At 32.6% G+C, this 25497-nt stretch overlaps 2 protein-coding genes across 3 annotated transcripts in view; both read right to left on the minus strand.

Annotated features, from left to right (window-relative positions):
* LOC111048791 (transmembrane protein 120 homolog) overlaps window positions 1-7499 on the minus strand; it is a 28036-nt gene extending 20537 nt beyond the window's left edge. For both annotated transcript variants that reach the window (XM_039436716.1, XM_039436715.1), the window contains exons 1-3: window positions 7085-7499; window positions 6402-6520; window positions 2030-2200 (exon numbers count right to left, since the gene is read on the minus strand). In XM_039436716.1, the coding sequence (XP_039292650.1) occupies window positions 2030-2200; window positions 6402-6520; window positions 7085-7156 (362 nt within the window). In that variant the 5' untranslated portion in view covers window positions 7157-7499. The remainder of the gene's footprint in view (window positions 1-2029; window positions 2201-6401; window positions 6521-7084) is intronic.
* A 902-nt stretch (window positions 7500-8401) lies between these two features.
* Window positions 8402-23861, minus strand: LOC111048790 (protein cortex). Its single transcript, XM_022334766.2, has 9 exons — window positions 23715-23861; window positions 20996-21121; window positions 18886-19108; window positions 17670-17848; window positions 16998-17110; window positions 15133-15343; window positions 12136-12349; window positions 9731-9853; window positions 8402-8768 (listed from the first exon to the last, which is right to left on the minus strand). Exons 1-9 carry the CDS (start codon window positions 23721-23723, stop codon window positions 8620-8622), a joined length of 1347 nt encoding a protein of 448 aa, XP_022190458.2. The 5' UTR covers window positions 23724-23861; the 3' UTR covers window positions 8402-8619.
* Window positions 23862-25497: the final 1636 nt, after the last annotated feature.

The raw sequence follows: 25497 nt of genomic DNA on the forward strand, positions 1-25497 counted from the left end.
CTGGTGACAGGACAATAACGCTGCAGACACACAAAGTCTGCTATCTCTTCATAGTGAATGATTCAATAGAATCAATAGTTGCCAACAGTTTGCAATTGAATAATCTTATTTTCTCGAATTTCGAGCTTATTTTCAATTTTAGGTGAAAATATTACTGAACATTAATTGTAGAGATTTTCATGCTCAATCTTTTCCACTCGAAATTTTTCGTTTAAATTATATCTGAAGCAAGATAATTGGGAATCTAAAATCAAACTTTGGATAGATGAGGCGGAGCTCCTGAAATTTTTACATATATAGGATTTGTAGCAGTTGATAGAGCTCATCAATGACTACTTTAGGTATAAATTTGATCAAAATCGTTGGAGCCGTTTTCGAGAAAATCGCGAAAAACCCTGTTTTTGACAACATTATTGCCATTTTAGCCGCCATCTTGAATTGCATTTGATAGAAATTGTTCGTGTCGGATCCTTATATTGTAAGGACCTTAAGTTCCAAATTTTAAGCCATTCCGTTAATTAAGAGATAAGATATCGTGTACACTGACACACATACACTCATACACACACACATACAGACCAATACCCAAAAACCACTTTTTTGGACTCAGGGGACCTTGAAACGTATAGAAATGTAGAAATTGGGGTACCTTAATTTTTTTCGGAAAGCAATACTTTCCTTACCTATGGTAATAAGGCAAGAAAAGTAGAAATTGAAAATGAAAATTTTATTGAGGATGTATCCCTAAAACTGAAGAGACAAAGGCCATATGAATAAAGTTGAGCATTTGCTTATACTTCTAAAATATGCAGCATTTGCTTCATTTTCTATGAATAAACGTGAGCAAAACCTTTTGCTCATGCTCATCAAAAAAATAGTTTGAGCATTTGCTCAAGAGTAAAAGCTTATACTCAAAACTGTATGAATAAACTAGAGCATTTGCTCAACTTTTGAAGCAAATGCTTCAAAAAAGGTGAGTCTAGTCTAGAGCCTAGCTCTTAGTAAAATTGCTCAACTAATTCGTATGAGGAAGAGGAAACTATACCAGATACGATCTCAACCAATAGTTGAGAACTATAAAACTCTTTCTAGATTCAACTATGATATATTATATCACCATTATTCCTACAAAAGAATAAATATAAAAGATACCTGATATAAAGATAGCCATCACAAAATAGGAAATAGGCATTTAAGAAGATGAGAGTGTAGAAGATTATAAGAAGGCTATTGATATTATAAGAATATGCTGAAGATTATTATAGAGATTAAATTTTTTCACGCTATTATTTCAAAATTCTAAACTTAACTAACCTAAAACTCTATTCATAAATAGAAAACAGAGCAGACGACGCAAACACAAGCGGTGCCCCCTACTTGCATATTTAGCGCTTCCGTGAGCTATAAAAACAAAGTAAGGCTACAAAAGCGAATCAGCTGATGAAAAATCTTTAAAATACGTGAGCATTTGCTCCACAGTTCAGGAGCATAAGGTAAGAGTATAAGGTAAAGCTTATTCATATAAAAATGAGCAAATGCTTTTGCTTCTACCTTTTGCTCATGAGCAAAACCTTATGCTCCATGCTCTTGCTCATGAGCATTTGCTCTGGTTTTATTCATATGGGCCAATGAGTTTGAACAAAAAATTATACAACCAATCTAGGCCTAATGCCTATTATTATTATTAATAATAATCCAGCGTTCAAGAGGTCTGGAGCGGTGCAACATCTATTCTGAAATTCAGCATTCCTTATACTGTAAACATTGCTGCTAACAGTTTGAAGTGATTATCACAATATCTGCTATTACTGCACGGTATTGGGTTGCATTCCCTTCCGTCTGATATTTTATGGATTATTCCTCCCCTAATTAATAACAAACTTATCTGAGCATCAACAACAATACTAAATTGACACAAACCATAAATATAATCTAAAATAATAAATGCTTACTTTAAAAAGTGAACATTGTAGGCTACAGTTAAATATAGAAGAAAATAAATAAAACTGTAAATAGGTACGGTACTCACTTGTCATTTTTGTTTAATATTGAAACGTTCACATTGCCTAGTATTATTTTCAAATATGTGCCGTTCGGTTTTGGTAGACAATGTTCCATCTCACAAAGATGGTGGTGCCTTTTCTCGATGTCATCCCTAAGTTTTTTGGCGTCAGCTTTTTCCTCGTTTTTCAACCTGAATCTGTAAACAAAAACATATTTTTGTTAGGCTTAATGAAGTTATCATGAGAGTGATGTACAATGTGAAACGGTTTATTGCCAAGGAAGATCAGGAAAACAAAGAGGCTTGAGATAAATGGGTAGAGCTACTTTATAGACAACTACAGGAGACGACAAAAACAACAGATTAACCCAATGAAAATATAAAACATTATAAAACACTATGCCGTTGCCGTCCTATAATTTTCACTGACTTTATTGATTATTTATCACAAATGACAATGTATTGCCAGGTCTTGCAAGGCCCATTGCATACTAACACTACATTATAATGAAAACAAATGATAACTTGTTCAAATTATGTAAAATGATATCTTGTCACGATATCTGTAAAATTCTATCTGTAAGATATCTTCTATAAGATATATGCAAAAGATATCTTGTGAAATGATATCTTTTATGCTACATAAAATATAGAAGGATTAGATTTAATTAGAACTTGCCCCCTGTGGGTTGGGGGAGCTTTGAGTCGAACATCGTACTCAAGAATGTGTTGAAAACCAGAATTCACCCACAGTATCCCTGCTTGTAGGAGGCGACTAAAAGGGACCCCCTTTCCAAAGCCCTTCTCCTCCTTATTAATATGCTTTGGATCTTTTCGTTTCTAGACTGGCACTTTTCCATTGACTTAGCTTTGTGCCATTCTTTATTTCTTTTTCTATCCTTCCTTGGCCATATTCTTACTTCTTCTTATAGTGAGGCCCACATTATAATGGCAGTGTACGATTGACATACTGTTGCTGTCCTCTTCTATCATACAACAAAACAGATAGCGCTATCTCTCTCTAGCTTTGCAATGTTGACCGTTTGCCAGAATATCTTATTTTCACTTTTGACAGTGACTGTACAAAAGTAAACAAACAATTCGCAGTGGCCATTTTTTTCTTTATTCTATCAAAATACTTTAGTATAAAAGTCGTATAATTGATTTAAAATGTATTTTGAAACAATGAAATAATTTTTAGACATTAGCGTATGAGACCAGAATTATTAATAGTTACCAGAATTATCCTCAGGAGAATAGAAAAACGAATTGATGAACAATTGTCTGAAGATCAGTTTGGCTTTAGAAAGGGTGTAGGGACAAGAGAAGCAATTCTGGCGCTGAGACAGGTGATAGAGAAGCAGATGAAGATAGGGAAACGCACATGCATAGCCTTTATTGACATTGAAAAGCATTTGACAATGTAAGTTGGAACATCCTATTCAACATTCTTCGCCAAATTGGGATAGACTACAGAGACCGAAGACTGATCTACAACATCTATAAACAAGAAATTGGAGTTATTAGGAGTGGAAATGAAGAGGAATCTGCACACATTCAAAAAGGGGTACGACAAGGATGCGCGCTATCCCCATACTTGTTCAATGTGTATATTCAAAAGGCAATCGACAGAGTGAGAGAAAAAGTTTGTACAGGAGTGAAAATTCATGGGGAAACGGTAGATATGCTTCGTTTTGCGGATGATATAGCAGTAATGGCAGAAAGTGAAGAGGAACTACAGAAAACACTGAATGAAATGGACAGAATAATGGAGGAAGAGTTTAGATTGAAAATAAACATCCGAAAGACCAAAGTGCTAATATGTTGCAGGACAGGAGAACAGCTCAGCAGTAAAGCTAAGGAATGAGGTAGTAAATGAAGTGAAGGAGTTCAATTACCTGGGTAGCAAAATCACAAGTGATGGAAGAAGCTGCAAGGACATTGCCAGCAGAATTGCCCAGGCTAAGATTGCCTTCAATAAGAAGAAAAATCTATTCACCTCAAAAAACATAAGTCTCGACGTAAGAAAAAACATGTTGAAAACGTATGTATGGAGTACTGCAACATATGGAAGTGAGGCGTGGACAATGGGGGTGAGAGAGGAAAGAAGATTGGCTGCATTCGAGGCATGGTGCTACAGAAGAATGATGAAGATCAGTTGGAGAGATATGATTACAAATGAGCAAGTTTTGAAAGAGTGGGAGAGAACCGGAACTTCTTGAAGTGGATCAAACAAAGAAGAGCACAGCTGATTGGCCACATCATCAGACGTGACACTCTACTGACAAGGATAATGGAGGGAATGGTTGAGGGAAGGAATATGAGAGGAAGACCTAGGCTGGAGTATATGAAACAATTGCTACGGATATGAGATGTGGATCATACTACGAGCTGAAGCGGAAAGCGGACGACAGAAAAGCATGGAGAGCTGCTGCCAACCAGCCCTACGGCTGTTAACCCAAGAGAGAGAGAGAGCGTATGAGAAACACAAATTGAAATAACTGAAATGACATTTTAAAAGTTGATAACTAACCATCCTAGACTTACTTCAGTAAGCCTACACATATAGGCTAGACCTACTCGCACCAGTATAAATAATATTCAAAGAATTATTTGTAATTATTTATAATATGTTGGTGATGTTGTCTTGTTGGTGAACTTTGCTGTGTTGGTGATGTTGTCTTGTTGGTGACCTTTGCTGTGTTGGTGAACTTTTTGTTTTCTAATAAAATTAAAAGTCCTGTGTTGGTGATGTTGTCTCGTTGAAGATGTTATTATTTCAGAATTATTTCCATAGAAATTACTTTTTGAAATAGAATTTCTATTTTTCTATAAAAAAAATGGAATAGAATACCTACCAAAAAACTTAATTTCTGTGTTTTGAAATTCAGATTGATGTATGGCAGCTTTTTAAATTAGCCACCATTTCAGGTTTGTATAAAAATAAAAATCTTATTTCAGTTATGGAAGCAAATTTTTGAATCAAATTATGGAAAATATATTTTATTGATAAATTTGACATTAAATTGATTATTTTATCAAGGAAATGATAATTATTATTAGATAAAATTAATGGGATGAATTGAGTAACAGCTGTGTACACTCAGTGGCAAAATGGAGAGACTTGGCAACGTTTTTCTCCTATCTTTCTTCACTGCCATTATAACGTGGACCTCACTACAGGCCAACCCAAGGTGTTATGTGGACCTTGCTGATGGGTGGTACTTTGTATATATGGTGTCTCTAACGGTGCCTGCAGGATACCAGGCGCCCTCCTGTAGTATTTAACCTTGCCTGGTCATGCGGGGCTCTGTCTGGGTTTACTCTACAACCCTAGCTGTTCGTGGGAACCACATCAACAAACCAAACCCCAAGGCAACTCCAGAAGTTGCCTTGCCTTCAAACCCACGGGATCCGCCCCATCAGGGCAGTTTCGGAGGGGCAAAAAGAAAAACCCAAGAAACCAGAGATGGATGAAACACCAAACACAAAAATGTAGGTCAAGAGATTGAGTCGAGGGTGACCAGATGACCTAGAGGTAATTTGGCGACCCCTCCTTCAGCGGAAGGACCTACAAACAAACCAGGAGTGGAACTCACGTAGGTCACGAGGACCAATCACTCTGAAGAGGCTGCCAAGCATATCACACTGGATTGCGACAAGCAACCAGGTGATGAATGGGATGTTAGCATAGGGAAAAACTCCTGGTTCTTGTAAAGGACACAGGTATTGGTTTGCCTAACTAACATACTACTTCGGAACACAATAAGCTTCGGTTGACGTGTGGGGTTCTTTGAACCTTTGTATCCTTGAATCCGTCCCTTCAAAAAAAAATAAAAAAAAAATAATAATAATAATTAGAAATTAGAAGTAGCATATCAATTTCATTCACAAGGGTGAAGTTTAGATAATCTTGTCACCTATCAAGAATGAAGGACTGTTTCCTAGTGCTGGTTGTGCGAACGTTTAACTGACTGCCGAACTCAGGGCCATATGCTAACAATATCGTTTCGTAAACCACGATTACTTGTTCCTAGATATGGTTGCATTTATCATAATATGTTTCATACGGGGTTTAAACGAACAGCTAACATTTCTCCTTTCAAACCAAGTATCTGCGTACGGGTCCAAGTTGGGCAAGCCCAGTTCATGCTTTCAACAACTCATTGTCGAGGTGGCTCATAAAAAAACACCTTCCTTAACTTGGAAGACATTTTTAATGAAAACTGTACCGAGCAGTTACGCTGCCAACAATTTTTTTGTAATTTATAACCAACTTGACACGTTCAATCCAGAAGAGAGGCCTGGCTATTAATAATGACATTGTATACTCTTTGAAATGATAAACTTATAAAGGAAATGTTTACAAATTAAATGGAAATGACAGGATATAACTTACTTTCTCAATGATTTGGAAATGATGTCCAACCGATACCTTTGATGACTGATTTCTTTCACGCATTTTGATTGTAGCTCCCCTAGTTCTTCTAATTTAGTAAGGTATTCCTTGTTTGCATTCTGAAAAATAAAAAATAGCTCAATCTTTCTTTTTTAAACAAAATGAGGTAAAGTGTAAAGCAATTATAACAATGTTATTTTAACCAAACTACAGCTTTGTATGAATGCAATACAACGTATTGTCAGAATCATTTTACTAAATAGGCCTACTAGAAATTTGAGCTTCAAATATTCTATAGAAAATCATAGCTGTACAATCTATTAGGTAGTGTTTATATAAATTATTATCCAGTTCTAATAAAGAAAAACATGTTTATCAAACCAGAAAGAAGAAAAACAATAATTAAAATATATTTTTAGAATTAGTTAACAGTTTGGTTGCAAAATAAAGCAAAACTTTATCAAACAAAACAAAAATAAGATAAACAAGTATAATGCATTTTTGGAATTAGCTAACTGGTTGGTTGCAGAATCTATTAAAATTGATTGTGAATTAAATGTAGCCTATAGTAAAGTAGATAAATTACTAAGTTTAACAAGGAAATGCTGAGAAGCTTATGCATTACTGATAAGACAGATTAAAATAAAATATCTTTAGAACAAGTAAGTTGAATTACTGTTTACCTCCAATTCCTTGAACTCTTTTGACAAGTCATTATAGTTTTCAATACAACTATTTAAATCCGTATAGTCCATTTTGACAAATGAATGACAAGCGCGTCCAGTAGATCACAAAACTTTCATTGAATCATAGATTACCTTCGAATTGGCCTTATAATAATAGGTCAAAGGTGATATGCAAATCTCACAACTAAGGTAAGACAAAAAAAATCCACACAAAATAACACTCAAGACGACAATTAGCCAGTTTACAACTGGATGTGGGATGTTTTACATGTTGGAGATAACTGGAAGGGATTTAAAATAATTTTAAACTATGACAATTTCATTTTAAACTAAATTTGGAAGATTACAACGACATAACCAACAAGAACAACTAAGATGATAACTGATGCCCTTCCACTCCACCATCCCATCCGTTATTCAGAATTCAGCATCAGCTGAATCATTACATAATAATTCATATTACAGATATTCAAAAACCAATTTCAATTTGCATCAATCCATGTCATGATTTCATGATAAAACAAGGATAAAGAATAAATAAAATATTCATATAACGTTATAATCTAGTTCAATGAATCTTGATAGCTTTTCTGCTTTCACGTTTATGTTGGCATCAACTTGGCGCCAAATTTGAAATAAACACTTTGAAGTTGAAAATCATGCGTTTCTTTACTTTTAAATTATTTATTATTGTGTACTTTGTTTAAACTTGAACAATATAAATTAATCAAATAGAAGTTGTCGATATTGTAATTGATTCTTAAATATATAAGAAAATATCCAATAAACGTCATAAAGATTAGCGTTAATCAAAAGAGTTGTCCTAATATTATTCAATTTATTCACCTACAATAATAAATAAAGTATCGTAGCTGTGATTGATAAATTTTGCTCTGTTTCTAAGTTTAATTGATCATTGTTCAATCAAAAATAATTCAAATATCATTGTAACAAATGTAGATCTTAAGAAAACTTGTTCAGAGTACAGTTTTGAAACATGATTTTTGTCTTTTTTCTTATTAATACTTTATAATACTGGAACAGGAAAAATAATGTATATTCCTAGAACATTCGTGTAAATTTTTAAAACAAAATTTTTTATCTTTTCTTTCTTATAATTTTTTTCTAATAATAGGCATAGGTATTTTTAGCACAGTAGGCATATTAACTGTACCGATTATACCGACAATATATTACCTTACGCCCAAAAATATCACACACATGAACAATGAATATGTAGGCTTACGACAGTCATAAAATTAACATGAGATAATGAGAGTAATACGGTAGTCCAAACAATAAAAGTCTTTACAATTCTAATACAAAAATAAACGATTTAATCACAAAACAATCATAAAGATCATAAACAATAATTTTATTTGCACATTGTGTCTCATAACTGGTGATGAATTATGTTTATTCAGTTATAAGGAAATGTGGAATCAAAAATCACAAATAAAAACAATGTTCTTTTCAAGAAACAGATGAATAATAACAGTTTGGTTAAAAGATACATAGACTTCTTTATTTCATTATCTAATGGAACACCTTAAATGGTTAGTGAAGGTAACTTGTCCCCTTTGAGAAAGCTTTTCATAACGTTCATCTTTCCTGGGTTTTTTAGCTTTACTGCTAGGCAGGAAGTTCCAGAGTTGAAGTGATTCATCTGTTCCTGCAGTTGCTAAAAAAAAAACAGGAATTACAGTATTAATACAATTTTTTGGTAAAAAATCAAGAACATAAGGAGGAATAAAGATCCAAAATAAGTAAAATTATAAAGATAAAAATTATATTATTTTTTCATGTAGGTAATGTATTTTTAAGAAAGAAATGATTTTTTTTTCAAAAAAAATAAATAAGGATGTATTTGACTTGCAATAGCTGGGAAACAATAGGCCTATATACTGTCATTCAAGTTATACATACTGTATATCTTTAGGCTTTAGTGTAAGCTTCTGCACTTACGAGAATTAACACGATTATTATATGTAATTAAACTTTCAGTTTATATTCTTAATAGTTATCTGTTAATATACCAATTATAATAATATGGATATCTAAATATATTTAGATAAATATAATAATAATAATGTGGTAATTAGACGGTATTATTATTAATTGATTCATCCAATTCATCTTTACACTATCATAAATAGTATAAAAAATGGACAAAAATAATACAAACAAAAAATTCATTAAATTTTCAAATTATTGTTATTATTATCATTATTGGGCTCATTATTGACACATGAACTCTCACGTATTATTAAATCAAAGCTTTATTCTCATAATATATCTTGATGTAAAATTTACAGAATTTATTTTATTGAAACTTTCCTAATATCACCTTGGTGCTGGATGGTTCTGTTTTGAACCCTTCTATTGTATTCCTTTATCTATTCTATCCATACTTGAATACTTCTCTTACTTCTATGTGTTCTTCTATCTTAAATCCATAGATAGCAAAAGTCTGTTAATTCAAAATTGAAGCACTACCTCATACGAAAACCTTATTATACAATCTTTGTGAAAATTATAAATAAATTATAGAAAAATAAATCTGATTAAGTCTGAGAAATTAAAACTGATGGAAAAATTATGAGTTGTCTGAATAGATTAATATTAGAATGAATAATCAATTACCAATTTGCGTTCCATCCGGGTTCCATTTCAAGTACATTACTTTGTCGTTTTGATCCAGTTCGAATCTGTCCACCAGTTTATTAAAGCTTGAAAGTACATTGACTTGTGCAACTGGTATAGAACCTGACCAACAAAAAAGTTATATATTGAGTTGAAGAATTGCAATTCAACAGAATATAGAATATAGTAGTTGAATTCAAACAAGCACCCTTGAAAATTAAAGTCTATTCATCAATTGAAATAATGAAAGAAACTTCATTTATGTATTATTATATTGAATATATTGTAAATAATACATTATTTTGCAATTTATTCATTCATTTACACAAACAATAAACGATATATTGATACAAATGAATACATGCAAATAAAATAACAACAATCATAATGTACTAATCAAGAGCTGTGGTCAAATAGTTATTTGTATATCAAGAGTGAAAAGTACGACTTTTTCTCCCTGTGGGAAAAAGTTTGAAGCCCGAGGCGAAGCCGAGGGCAACAATTTTCCTGAGGGAGAAAAAGTATTTTTCGCTCGTGATGTACACAACATTTTTCCTCCATCTACATTTTTTTATAGAAACTGCAAATAAAATCATTCTAATAACTTACGTATTGGTGACAATGATTCCTAACAACATAACCTAAAATCTAAAACCTAAAAACCGGTCTTCTGATTGGCACTGCCGATTGCGCTATCTATCGGCAAAAGTTGTAACAATTATATCAGCTGAGCGGCTACCAAAAATGGCTGACTCCAGATCACGCGTTTCAGATTTGAATTGCAGATCAAAAATATTTGTTGGCTGGTATTTTGAATAGAATAAAATATTTTTAAAATTGTTTAAATTTTTATTGTCTACAAAATAAGAATATAATATCATACAAACATATATTTCATGAGTTGTTCAAATTTCTTGTTGTGGTATTGAATTCAGTTGACTCAATGACAGACACCTCTATTACGCTTTCTCATCTGAGCTTAGACCTTCTAACCTATTACAATGTGAGTTTTTGAATTAGAGATGCTTCCTATGTTATTTAAATGGAGTCACTTTTACTCCCTAGGGAGTTTTTCAGTTTTTTACTACCGAGAGCGAAAAAGTGACACTTTAGTATTATGTTTCAGGGATTAAAGTAAGTACTTCAGACAGTAGCTGGAGGAAAAAATACTTGTTATTTGCTTTTCGTTCTATTTTTTTATTAAATTTGTATTCACTTTTCGTTATATAAGATTGTTCGTTGCCCATTGTACAATATATTATTTTTGTAAATGCAATGAATTTATTTCATTTTATTGAGCAAGATACTACTATTCTGAATAATGATACTTGATTTAGGCACTTCAGATCAAAGATCTGTTTTCTGATACTGGAAGTCCTATTATACTGATTCGTGGTTGAAAGAGGATGTGAAGTTCAAGAGTTTACTTGCTGCTGAGAAATATGTAATACTGTAATCCTAAAGTGACAGAGACTACTTTCTTCATTTATCGTTCAAGTGATTGTATTTTGGTAAAGATTCAATAAAATTTTTAAGGGAATCCGGTCCCACAAGGTGTCAAATTATTAATTGATAACTTAATAATAATAATAGTTGAAAAATAATTCCATAGTACCCTTTTGTTTTTAAAAAACCTTTCTATATAAAACACAACAACAATAGTTTCGGCATTTCCAATCCATTTTCAAGTTTTTCTTAAAATCAACATTTCAAAAATCAATGCACTACAACAAATCAAATTATTGTTGATCAATCAACATTTCAAATCAAAAATCAAAATAGTTGTTGTTGTGTTTTGAATAAAAAGTTTTAAAAACAAAAGGGTACTATGGAATCATTCTTAATCAATTAAAAAATCAAGTTGCAAGTAGCCCTGTTGAAATACGTTACGGTATTGGAAAACGTAATAATGATTAATCGAATAATTGAAAAAACGATAAATTACGTGTTTTTGTAAATGAACAAAAAAATGAAAGAGAACAGGCTGTAAGAGGAAATAATTTCATTAATCAAATCAACTAAAGTCACAGAATACTTGGAATTTAATGAAAGATCAAGTGATAAAAGATCAAAAGTAGGCATACAAAAAAATTATAATTTTCAAGTAGAAGTTGGATATTATCAATTATATTAGTAAGAACTGGAGGTAGCCGATTAACATACTTCGCCAAGGTTCTTTTTCTAGTATACGACGGAAAATTTACGTTTTCTACGTTGTTGTGCTTTATATACATTTTTTTAACGAAAGAGTATTATGGAATCATTCTCAATCAATTAAAAGATCAAGTAGCCCTATTGGAATACGTTATTAGAAAACGTATTAATAATAAATCGAATAACTAAAAAAAAACGGTCAATTATGTGTTTATGTAAATGAATAAATGGAAGAAGACAGAAATACTGACGGGCTTCGCTAGCATGAAGGTAGTGACTAGTGACCAGTTCACCAGAAATCTCACTGAAAGTGAGACAGTAGATAGAGGCATGCGGCATACTGCCGGTTCTCTCGGGCAGGTAATCTGTGACTACTGTCATCTTACCGACATTAACCAGTGACATCACCCCGTTTACATCACCCAGGCACAGGTAAGACTGTTTCAGGGGGTGCCACGCTATGCCCTGAAACGTTCAGATACATTGATCAAATAAATAATAATTTATTGTTTCTAAAAATTGTATAAATTGAAATTGAAATTGCTTTATTGTCTCTTCAAAATAGATACATAATTTACATACACTATATTATTATCAACAATAAAGTTTAATAAAAACCTGCAAAGGAGATCCTGAGTGCAGGTGTGAATCAATTGTAATTGCATGATACAAAATAAAATCACAATAGTAATAAAGAAAAGAAAGAATACAAAACAAAAGCAAAAATATTAAATCATATCCTCAACATCCTAAAATTTAGACACACGAATGTATCTCAAACTCTTATTCATTAGATCAATTTAAAGTAGATGTTCCTGTCAATCCATTCCTGTATAATTCTATTTAAATTCCCAGTTATATTCCTGTTAACAAAATCTAGTGGTATTTTATTGGTTAAATAATTGCAATAGTATTGAAGTTGATGTCGGCATATAGTAAGCCTTATGATGTATGTTAAATCTATTTGCACTGTTTGCCCGTATGTTGTAGGGAGTTGTATGAATTTTAAACTGATTTCTATGATATAAATATTTCAATGTATAATAATATTGTTTCTAATTGATATTCTTTATTGATTCATACAATAAGTACATATCATCAAAATGGTAACCTTGTGCTATTCCTCTCCCAAATTTAGATAAAGTTACACATAGTCCAAAATAGGTTAAGTCTTGTAGTTGTTCACTTCATAAAATTCTCAGAGCTTATAATTATTTCCACTAAGTAGATTTTTAAATTGAGATGCTACAAAACCAAACATAGAAGAAATATTCCACATTATTATTCATTCATTTATTTATTTATTCATTTCATTGATAATATTATTATTATCACTAAAATAAAAAATATTTTCTCTTAAGTGAGTTTTTATGGACTACTAGCAGGTAACCCGTGCTCCGCAAGGGTCTAATTAAAAACTTGACATACTGGAAACTTGACCTACTGAAATCTTGCGAAGACTTTGGAATAGGCCTATAACGTACCATCCTCGGTGAATTAAGAACCTTTATGCAAAATTTCAAGTTAATCAATCCAGAAGTTCAGACGTGATGATGCGTCATTCATGAATTTCCTCTCACGTACCGTACGTGTATATAAGGCAATTCTTTCCTTTATTATATTATAGAAGATTACACAATATTTACACTGTTCTTCCACATTCTAATTACACTGTTATTTCACATTTCATTTACACTGTTCTTTCACACTTAAATTAAATTTTCTACTCACACTTTATTTACACTGTTCATCTACACTTCATGTAAACCGTTGTTTTGTAGAATTAAAGTTCTTTCTTCTTATCGCTCGTATCCATTTTCGTTTCAAAGTTTCATCTTTCGAAAAAGAAAATACCGTACGGAAACTTTTGGAGTCTTGTTATAATTCCCGCAACAATTAGGTACACAACAGTATCCCATGATTTAAAACCCCAAATTCATTATTACTTTTCACAAACGAATATTAGAAGAATGATAAACAAACCATATTCATTGAAATGGAAGACCGTGAAAATTTTTAATTCCAATTTTGTTGATTACCATATGAGATGTGATAACAAGCATCAGCGCTCTTATTTCGCTTGCTTAGATCATCGATGATCTACATGTGATGACGTCATAGTTTATTAGAGATCAGTTGTGGGGCCTGAAGTAATAGTAGGTATTGCCTGAAGTAATAGTAGGTATTGCCACAACTGATCTCTAATAAACTATGACATCATCATGTAGATCATCGATGATCTACTGGCGGTAAGCAAGCGAAATAAGAGCGCTGATGCTTTTTGTTATCACATCTGATATGGTAATCAACAAAATAATTGGAATTTATTATATTACTAATTATTATTTACTATATTTTACTAATAGTAGGTATTGCTTCTCCACACATCTGTGTAATCACTTGTCAGCTGATTTATGATGAATAATTCTATAGTCTGATTTTTACTCTAATATTGGCGTATGAAGGAGGCTCCTTTTTCCTTTTATATTATCCTTGAAATGCAAAATTTTTAAAAACCTTGTATATACGTCGACGCGCATTTAAAAAAGGGACATACCTGTCAAATTTCATGAAAATCTATTACCGCGTTTCGCCGTAAATGCGCAACATATAAACATATATAAACATTAAGAGAAATGCCAAACCGTCGACTTGAATCTTAGACCTAACTTCGCTCGGTCAAAAATGGAAGAGATGTTGTAAGTTTCACAAAATTTATTGAAGCCAAACCATAGTTTTAAAGGTCAAACAAGAAAATACCACTGATATGATGATGCCTTTTGCCTTAAGTAAGAGAAAACGGATACTTCTTCTTCTACTTCTTCTTCTTGTTCACTACCTATATTTCTATTATAGGTACTTGCTCACTATTATACTTTCTTGCTCACTATATACTTCATTATATTGAGCTATTTGGCTCTGTATCCTACAATGTGTGTTTGCAGGCTATGAATACGTGAAATTTCATTCTTTCTTAGCTATCTGCCCATCACAGTGATGAAAATCGATTCGAATGCAACAAATCGATTCACCACTGTTTGCCTGTATTTGTAATCTTCTTGGTCACTTCCTTTTCAATAATCGATTTTTCAAATCAATCATCACTTTTATTTCTTCAATATTCATTTATTTCTTCAATTTGTTCTTTGTATAAAACAAATTAAAATGTATCATATACAGTCCATTTTGCTAGTTCACTTTGCTTGGCTGAGATTATACAAATAAATGAATGAGATATGAACGATTACCCTGGTAGGTGAGCTCATGCGCACTCGGAAGTAGGGGACTCCGTCAGGGTAGGTCCAAATCTCGACATAGGGCGTCATGGAGGCAGAGGCCAGGAAGCGGCCATTGGGCGAGAAGGCCACAGCCAAGATGGCGCCGACTGCCGGTGACATAGTCTGCAACACCTTGTTATGCGTCTCGCTCACTAGGCATACTGTGCCATGGCTGCAGCCCCTGTACAGAACAACAGGCTGTGTAAAGGCTAAAAATAAACTTTCTACTGGTGATATTTTTCATAGTTTTTCGATTTGTATATCATCAAGCTATCAAAATGAAAAAGTTTTCTCAGGAAAACATTTTTTTCCGATTATTAATTTTTGAGATATGAGCGCCTAAAGTTCAAATTTTTGGGACAGAACATTTCAAATTTGGTAAGAAATAAATCCATGAAATTTAGTGGATGAATTCTTCATGGTATTGATGATTGAATAAAACAAAAATTTCCTGAAAATATCAATTTTTGATGAAGTTATTCAATTTACCAAAAATAACTTTTTTGAGTTATTTTTGGTCATTTTCAGTAAATTGAATAACTTTCTCAAAAATTAATATTTTCAAAACATTTTTGTTTCATTGAATTAACAATACCATGAAGAATTTATCCTCTGAATCTCATGGATTTATCCTTACCGAATTTCAAATGTTCTGTCCCAAAAAATTGAACTTTAGGCGCTCATATCTCGAAAAGCAATGATCGAAAAAAATGTTTTTCTGAGAAAACTTTCTTATTTTTATAGCTTGATGATAGACAAATCAAAAAACTTTGAAAAATATCACCAGTAGAAAGTTTATTTTTAGCCTTTGTACAGCCGTAAGAACATGCGTTCTTCTCCTGTTACAATACAGTTCAACCTCTGTATAACGAAGTCGGTTATCATGGGGGAAAATCGCTATATGGAGCGGTAACATGTGATCTACACCTGTTACAATTATTCAGTTCAACCTCTGTATAACGATGTCGTCTATACTGTTAGGCTCCGTGGTCTAGTGGATAGAGTGCTTGCGTAGCAGCATAGAGATCCCGGGTTCAAACCCTCTCATTACCAAAAGTTTTTTAACCAGATCACCGTGTTATCGAATGGGCACGTTAAATTGTCGGTCCCGGCTGAAGTATGACAGTCGTAAGGCCCATTGACGGCTTAAATGATATATTCAGGCGGTGGGACCTTCCCACAAGGGACTCCCCACCAACAAAAGCCATACGAATTTACTTTTTACCTGTTAGGCTGGCAACTAATGACAGAACATGCATGATAGCTGTATAATTGTAACATGTTAAGCTGCGTACACATATTCGTGCTTCCAACCCGCACCGAGCACGCTCCTCCCTCGTACCGCCCTCGTACCACCATCGAACCACAGTCGCACCGCCCACGCACCTATCATGAACGTTACGGAAGATGTTAGATCTTCTCGCGTTCCCCGGTCGACCACTGTTGCTCCCCGGTCGATCATCAATCGCTCTGCTGGAGTGACGTTCGGTTGCGGAGCAGAGCGACAGTCTGTACGCACCTTAACAGTTGATGGACATTTGACCTCTCCTTATAGAGATTTTCTCCCATGATAAACGACTTCGTTACATAGAGGTTGAACTGTATTGTAACATGTTAGGATGGCCACTAACTACAGGACATGCATTATGTACATGTGTGCACACAACATAGTCATACATTTGTGTCATCACAGCGAAAGGCTTTGAACAAAAGTTTTTGAGGTTAGGTTTTTGTCTCATATTATCTTTAAACGTTGCTTGTTTTGTTTCCTCTTTCTAGGGCTTAAACATGAAACCTCTTGAGATTTTTTGAAAATTTGTTTTTTGGGAACTTACGTGGCCCTCACATCAATGAAAGGATGCCAGTCTACAGCAGTAATGGCACAGTGAGCGAGTAAACAGTGCACTTCCAATGAGTATTTCACTTGGGCAGTTTCCATGTCCCACACCTGTCAACAAAACCATTCAAAATATTATTATTCATCTAACATTTTCTCTGTCATGTATACCATGTCAGAGTTATAGCTATTTATTCAATGTTATTAAGGTTATTCCAAACTATTTATTGAAGTGAAATAAAAGCGATATTGTCAGTTTCACATTTTATAGTTTATTTGAGCCAATCTAAAGTTTCAATACACTTAAGGCATCATCATCAATGGTATTTTTTGGTTAGACATATGATGATGCATGCCTTAAGTGCATTTTCAATTCAATTCAATTTATTTAATCAAAAACACAAAAATAATACAAAGTTGTGAAAGTTGGACAAAAACTCCTCTAAATTCCATTGACTTATCTCTTACCGAATTTGAAATCTTCTGTCCCAAAAATTTAGACTTAAGGCGCTCATATCTCAAAAACAATCATTATTATTCTATAATGAACTATCTTATTATACGGCTGGGTGAAGACTTTTGGCATAAGTGAAACCACCAAGCCATAATTTAACAGAGATTGTAATTTTACCTTGATACCAGAGTACAAATTCAAGTTGAAAAAGCTTACCTTTATGGATAGAGGTGTTGCGATGAACAATTGAGATCTGGTTGGGTGCCACTTGAGAGCAGTTGTGTTATGGCTGGCTATGGGAATCGTTTTGCTTGTGTCAGCATTCCACAAATACACAGAGTCCCACAGAGCGGCAGCTATGTAATTGTTTCGGCCCCAATCCAGCACATTCTTTTCTTCAACAAAACAAAACAGAAAATATAGCCTATACAATTGGACTCAGACTATAAAATCTGTGGTAATGGAAATGGGCTATGAAAATGATTATATATATCAGGAAATGATTATATCCTGGAAAAGACGAAGGAGTGAGTCAATATTGTTGTCCAATGAGCTTGACCTGTAAAAAGGTGTTCGCGTGTTCTAAATTTGAAGCAGATTGGTAAATTCTTTTATTTTTTATTGATTGATACAATATAAGTACCTACATCATCAAAATGATAGGGAGAAAAAATAATAAGGTACCTAACCTTGTGCTATTCCTCTCCCAAATTTAGATAAGGTTACACGTAGTCCGAGATAGGGCTAAAATGTGACTAAAACTAAGGCTACCCTGCCTGATTCATACAATAAGTGCATCATCAAAATGATAGGGAGAGAAAAAATAAGGTAACCTTGTGCTATTCCTCTCCCAAATTTAGATAAGGTTACACATAGTCCGAAATAGGTTAAGTCTTGTAGTTGTTCACTTCACAACATTTTCAGTCCTTAATAATTTTTACAACGTAGATTTTTAAATTTAGATGCTTCAAAACCAAACATAGAATAAATATTTCACATTATTATCACTAAAATAGGATAGGGAATATTCACATATTGAGGAAATAATTTTGCAGGACCAAAAAACAAACTTAATAGTTATTCTAAAAGCACAGCAGCTGGAATTCTTTCTAAGTTATTGTAGAACATACAAACAGACCGGACAACGACTTTAGTCTTGAGTGGGTCAAAAGTGAGAACTCGCTAACGCTCGTTCAACAAAAGGATGCTGATGGGCAGTTCAGTACCCTATAATTTTACAAGTAACAAAAAGGAAAAAGCATAATCTTTGATTAATAAATAATAATTTATACCAGTACATTGATTTTAGTGTGAGGTGGATGAATAATACCATACATTATTCTATGGATTATTTTTTTTTGTCTACTATTATCTTCAAATTATTACAAAATTTCCAGATAAATTAATTATTATTAAAAACTTAACTACTCACGAAATAAATTGACAAAATTTGGCAAATCAAGAATGGCATGCGGTGACCCAACAGTGGGCTTTTTGCGAGGTTTCACAGGCCACACACTTTCTGCCAATTTTTGTATTTTTCTCGCCGGTTGCGATGAATCGAAAAATGGCAAAATCCGGTTCGACTTGTAATCAAAGCCAATGTACTTTCCAACCGAATCTTCGTAGTTCTGTGTCGACCACTCGTTTATATCCTGTAATGAGTTAATTAATAAATCATAAAAAACATATTTGTGTATTTAAAATAACAAAACTATTAGTAAAACGTTTACTTGAAATTTATTTTTGGAACCTGAATGTGATCTGTGGTACATTGAAACTAGTTGTTTTAATTTGTGTTTTTAATCTGTTATTTTATATTAAAAACTTTTCAAAAAAGGTTATTATTATGTTACTTTATAAACATAAAAACCATTCTTACTAAAGCTGGGTCTACACCAAAGCTATCAACAAAATGTTAATAACTCAATCCTTATATAGATTCTATTAGATTGAACGGAACTTGACAAACACATATATGTTCATCATGTGTATGATAAGTTATGTTCAATCTAATAGAATCTATAAGGATTAAGTTATTAACATTTTGTTAATAATAATAATATCGAGTGACCTGGCTGGCTCAGGTCTGGTGTCAGAGTTTTCAGGTCACAGCTGATTAATTTCAGGGCCTCTGACATGACCTAACGACTGCTTTTTAGGCAGCCGGGACCGACGGCTTAACGTGTCCATCCGAAACACGGGAGTGGCCCGAGATAAATATCTTGCCCGGGCCGGGATTTGAACCCGGGCCTCTGAATCAGAAGCATCTGATCCACTCGGCTACGGCCACTCCTTATTTTGTTAATAACTTTGGTGTAAACCCAGCTTATTAAGAGCTACAGTGACTATAAATAAATAGGGCTACAGTGATTATATAGTCTCTGTACTAAGGGCCCTTAGTAGACTATCATCAAGAATAGTATATAGTTATATAGTATATAGAATAGTATATAGCTATACACTATCCTTGGACTATCATGGCGTTTTTCAAGCACCAACCTAATCAGCCAATTGGAGAGCTTCCTGCCCTACCGACTCTAAAAATGCCGTCTGAAAGCGCCTTAAAAACGTTCGGTATGGTCTGGCCCTGTTACTGATAATAAGATGTGCTTCATTTTAACAACATAGTGCTAATGATGAAAAATCTACTACTGTGACTAATGTAGGTGTGATTCACCTCCAACTGTCAGCATTGGCTTAATGGAAACACTGATGTTATTTATATAAGAATAAGAAATCATTTGGGATAAGGGTTTATAAGCACTCACATTTCTCCATATTATGGAGCTACTAAAATTGAAATAAAATAAAAATGTTTATTGAATCACAAATTAAGTACCTACAGTATTTAATATAACTTTGAGAATTGATGCTATTTATAAGAGATCCTTCAGTACAACGTGTCTACGGTAGTAAGTTATGATTATGAATATCGTGTCATTGAAAAAATCCTGATTTATGATATTTATAAGGAATATTGTTGACAGTAGAGCTGGGTTTACACACTTCCTCCGTAAACAAAGCCGTAGTGTATTCGTGTGACGTCAGCACAGGTAGGGCTACACCAATAGAAACATTAGCTGATATAGATCAGCTGAAATCAAAGAAATTTTATTGGTGTAGGAGCCCTACCTGTGCTGGCGTCACACGAATGCACTACGGCTTTGTTTACGGAGGTAGTGTTTACACCAAAGTTATTAACAAAATGTTGATAAGTTAGTCCTTATAGATTCTATTAGATTGAACATAACTTATCATATACATGATGAACATATGTGTTTGTCAAGTTCCGTTCAATCTATAAGGATCAAGTTATTAACATTTTGTTAATAACTTTGGTGTAAATCCAGCTTTAGATATTATAAATTTAAATAATCATACACCAATAAAATAAAAGAGAGAAAGATCGTATTAAAACGAATAAAAATCGAATTTTATTTCGTCATAATAACAAAAATAATACAACATAATAATAACATGGAAAAGTAAAATTTTCTAGATAAATAATTAATCTGAAAAGGGTGAAGTTCAACACAAACCTGCTCCGTTACATCCTTATGCTTTCCAGTGTTCTTGTTCAACAGATGATGTGATAAATCCACATTGAAATTTCGTCTGGAAGGAATGAATCTGTCGCCTATACATCTATTCTCACATCCAAACACCTGTAATGTATTTTTTGAAATTTTACATTTCCTGCAGACTGTCTTCCATCTACTATTTTGTTGACAGTAGAGAATAATTTATGAAATAAAAACAGATTGGTATTAGACTGCTAGTTGATTAATTTGAAAAGCTATTCACTGAGTAAAGACTCAAAAATAAAAAAGATATTCTCATTTTAAATTTGATTCCACGTTCCATCTGTCATTTTTGATGAATTGAAAATTCTTACATATTTTATCATTTGCAAGAGAAAAGGAAATAAATAGAATAATAATATTTCATTGACTTGATAATGGCATTAACCTATATAGTCGAAACATGTTGTGATTGAACAATTTTAAAAGGGTACTTAGATTTCTAATTTTTATTTATAATAATTCTAACTCAATTCTTGGGAGAAAATTTATTCTATTCGAACTGTATCTTTTTCAATAATTTCAAGCTTATGATTCGAGTATGGTAGTACCTGAATTATGCTCAATAGTTTGTTCATTTATAGTAATATGTTAATAGTTAATCATTAATCGATAATTAATAGTTTGTTAACTAATATAGTATATGATTAATAGTTTGTTATTGTATTGCATGTTGTATTCTTGTGTATTACAAGGATGTATATGTTGCATATTTTTTAACAAAGCCTACTGCAATTGATTATGTTTAATGACAAATAAATTAGCCTTGATCCTAGTTAATAATATGAAATCTATGCTGTGAGAGTATTCATTTATTTTTGTTGACAGAAAATATTTGACATTAATATTGACATAAAATATGTTGACATTGTCTGAGGTTGAGGAAGATAACATATAATTGGTATTGGAATACTATACTATATGATGTAATATATAGGTATAGGAGTATTTGGAAATATCTGTGCTCTCGTATTTCATGAAACAGCAACATTTCGCTAGGTACAAAAAATTGAGTACCGTACCGCAATCATTTTTAAGTCCTTTAGAGACAAAAATTCTAACTAAATCATGCCTACATCTGTGGAGTTCATCTCATCTCTTAGGTTACCGTACTTATTGTAGTATATATCTTTATTGTTCTCTAGATCTCTTGATCATAGTTCATTGAAAAATAAATAAACAAATAATTTACTTCCATCACAAATTTCGGTTTATATTTATTCTTTAGTTATGGAAATTATATGATCACTTTGACAAGTTACTTGGTCATTGTTAGTAATTTAGTTTATTTTAATCACCAGATAAATTGTTAAGACATATAGATTAATATTGCAAATGAAACTTAAACTGTTGAGCAAGGTAACTACTAAAGCTGCGTTTACACCAAAGTTAATAACAAAATGTTAATAACTTAATCCTTATAAATTCTATTAGATTGAACATAACTTATCATAGGGTACGTCCACAATGCACGCTGGTTTTCTGAGTCAGACAGTCGGCGCCGATAGAGGCAGACTCGGCCCGCTTACTTTCCCATGTTAGTCAACGGAAGCGTCCATAGTGCACCAGCGCGCCGATTTCCTGCGAGCAGGCTGTCTGAGTCAGATTTTTACCGGAATGAATTTTTCATTCTGGTTTCAGATAACCTGCGAGTCGGACCGTTCGTGTTGTTATAAGTTATAAGTTGTAAGTTGTTAGTGATGGATATAGAAGAACTAATTTCAGTAGTGCAGTTAAATCCACCGATTTGGGATAAACGAATGAAAGAACATTCTAATAGGAACATAGTTGATGCTTGTTGGAGGAATATCGCCTCACAAATGAAGATTGATGGTAAGTAGATGTGATAGATATTTAAATATTAGGTTATACCTATTTCGATTTATTTTAATTCAAAGTTTTTAAATGGCCGCCATTTATTTTTTCACTGCATCACTTTCTATATTTTTTCGACAGAATAAAATAAAATGTGTTCGGGCTCATCCTGAAATATTCGAAAAATCTGTTCTCATCGGCCAGAAGCTGCGGAAAAAGATGTGAGTATTCCCCGTAAGTAGATCTTAACTTATTAATAGGATGCACTTCACTTCTCACAGGTCTTAACTTCGTCACCACATTGTCAGTAAGCAGCAGTAAAGCTGCTGTCTCTTCTCTTGTAAGATCCATGATACACTGATCACAAACGGGCAGGTGACGTTTCCAACCTGCCAACCTGCTTGCACTTTGGACACCTCCAAGTCAGATACACCAGAGTCAGATATTCGGCGCCGAAAATCTGAATCTGACTACCTGCTTAACCAGCGTGCATTGTGGACGTACCCATACATATGATGAGCATATGTGTTTGTCAATTTCCGTTCAATCTAATAGAATCTATAAGGATTAAGTTATTAACATTTTGTTAATAACTTTCGTGTAAACCCAGCTTAATGGTGGATATAATATATTAGTGTATTAGGTACCGGTACATATTATTGATGTACCGGTACATTAATATTGATATATAGTTTGTACTATAAGTATAGTAATGGTAATAATATAATAAATAGTTTAATAGAGTAGAAGCAATATCTATAGTGTTAAATATACATGGAACTTGATAGATAATTGGAAAATATTTCTATTAATCGACAAAAATTAAATGCCATAGATAAAGGAAACCAGTCTGAATACCTGCCTTTGTCATCGTAGAATTAATGATTTAAAAATTAATAATTGTCACTAGTACTACACTAACAAACTATTTTAAAGGCCATTATTGAATGTTTTCACTTGTCAGATTTCTGGTTAACTAAACGAACTCAGTACAGAAACATAGATGGTTGATATATTATCATCAGGCTGATAGGGTTATCTGCAATATTATCATTGTAGAATAGGTCTACTCTCCAGACTCTTTTGCTACAGGTTTGGTTTGTGATAGCTTATCCATTGATCTGTTTTAATAGGTAATAATAATTATTATTATTTTAAAAATATTTTATCAATTTTTTAAGGGTACTATAATTATATTTTATAAATACAAACAAGTAGCCCTGAATTCATACATTTAAAAAATTATTTTCTTATTCATTGAACTGATTTAATAACTATTTCCTTATTTATTGAACTTTTTCAATAATTTATTATTCCCTTATTGATGGAAATTCTCCTCAGTAATTGACAAATCTCCACCAGGGACCTGTTTCATAGAACTTACAAGACCTGTAGGTCTATTACAGGTAACTTCCCTGCATTAGTAGTTGAAATTACCTACAATTATTGTGTGTTGTTTCAGAAAGTTTTACAACTATGAAACAATTTACAGTGGATATACCTGTATCACATGTATATTTTACAAGAGTTATACATAACAGTGATTTGTTTCATGTATCATAATAGTATATTTTACAATATTTATAAAGTGATTTGTTTCATAAGCATAATTATTTGATTTTGCACAAATGGATAAATATTACTTTTTGTGTAGTTGAGAAGTTGATATTGTGGTAATTATTCATATTGAATTTGTTATTGACAATTTCTTAGTCTTTTTCATTCAACAGGATAAATATTAAATAAATAATGGTGGCTGACCTGTTAATGCTTCTCCCTATCTAACGGTTTATAGTTGATAAATTGGATAGGAATTTGTTTTATTTTTCATATAATTAGTATTTCCTATGTATGGAGTAGTGAGATCCACTACTGTCGGCATTTATTATAATATGCGTCCCATTCGCTGACCGTTTGAAGTGAATCTGACTGAACATAGTGATTAAGTGAATCAACATATTATAAAGAGTGTTTAAAAAAGGACTCTACTATACTTTGAAAATTAATATAAATCTTATTGAACAAGGTACAGAGCTGGCTTTGGTATTATTTTGAAGGAAAAACTTCAAGTTTTTTTACCTTAACTAAAGATGTTCTATACTTTATATGTTGTTCCATACTTTACAACTTGGAAATCTTTATAGATTTTATTAAACATGGTACAGAGCTGGTTTTGGTATTATTTTGAAGGAAAAACTTCAAGTTTTTTTACCTTAAACTAAAGATGTTCTATACTTTATAATATACTTTACATGTTGTTCCATACTTTACAACTTTGGAAATCTTTATAGATTTTATTAAACAAGGTACAGAGCTGGTTTTGGTATTATTTTGAAGGAAAAACTTCAAGTTTTTTTACCTTAAACTAAAGATGTTCTATACTTTATATGTTGTTCCATACTTTACAACTTTGGAAATCCTTATAGATTTTATTAAACATGGTACAGAGCTGGTTTTGGTATTATTTTGAAGGAAAAACTTCAAGTTTTTTTACCTTAAACTAAAGATGTTCTATACTTTATAATATACTTTACATGTTGTTCCATACTTTACAACTTTGGAAATCTTTATAGATTTTATTGAACAAGGTACAGAGCTGGCTTTGGTGTTATTTTGAAGGAAAAACTTCAAGTTTTTTTACCTTA

Source organism: Nilaparvata lugens, chromosome 10 (assembly GCF_014356525.2).
Source record: "Nilaparvata lugens isolate BPH chromosome 10, ASM1435652v1, whole genome shotgun sequence".
In the NCBI taxonomy this organism is placed as follows: domain Eukaryota; kingdom Metazoa; phylum Arthropoda; class Insecta; order Hemiptera; family Delphacidae; genus Nilaparvata; species Nilaparvata lugens.

Coding starts and splice junctions, on each gene's coding strand:
- LOC111048790 (XM_022334766.2), bottom strand. Junction 15,344..16,997: donor TTCATTGATGTGAGGGCCAC/GTAAGTTCCCAA, acceptor TGTTCTGTACAG/GGGCTGCAGCCATGGCACAG. Junction 9,854..12,135: donor CCTTCATGCTAGCGAAGCCC/GTCAGTATTTCT, acceptor TTTGTTGGTCAG/GTTCTATACCAGTTGCACAA.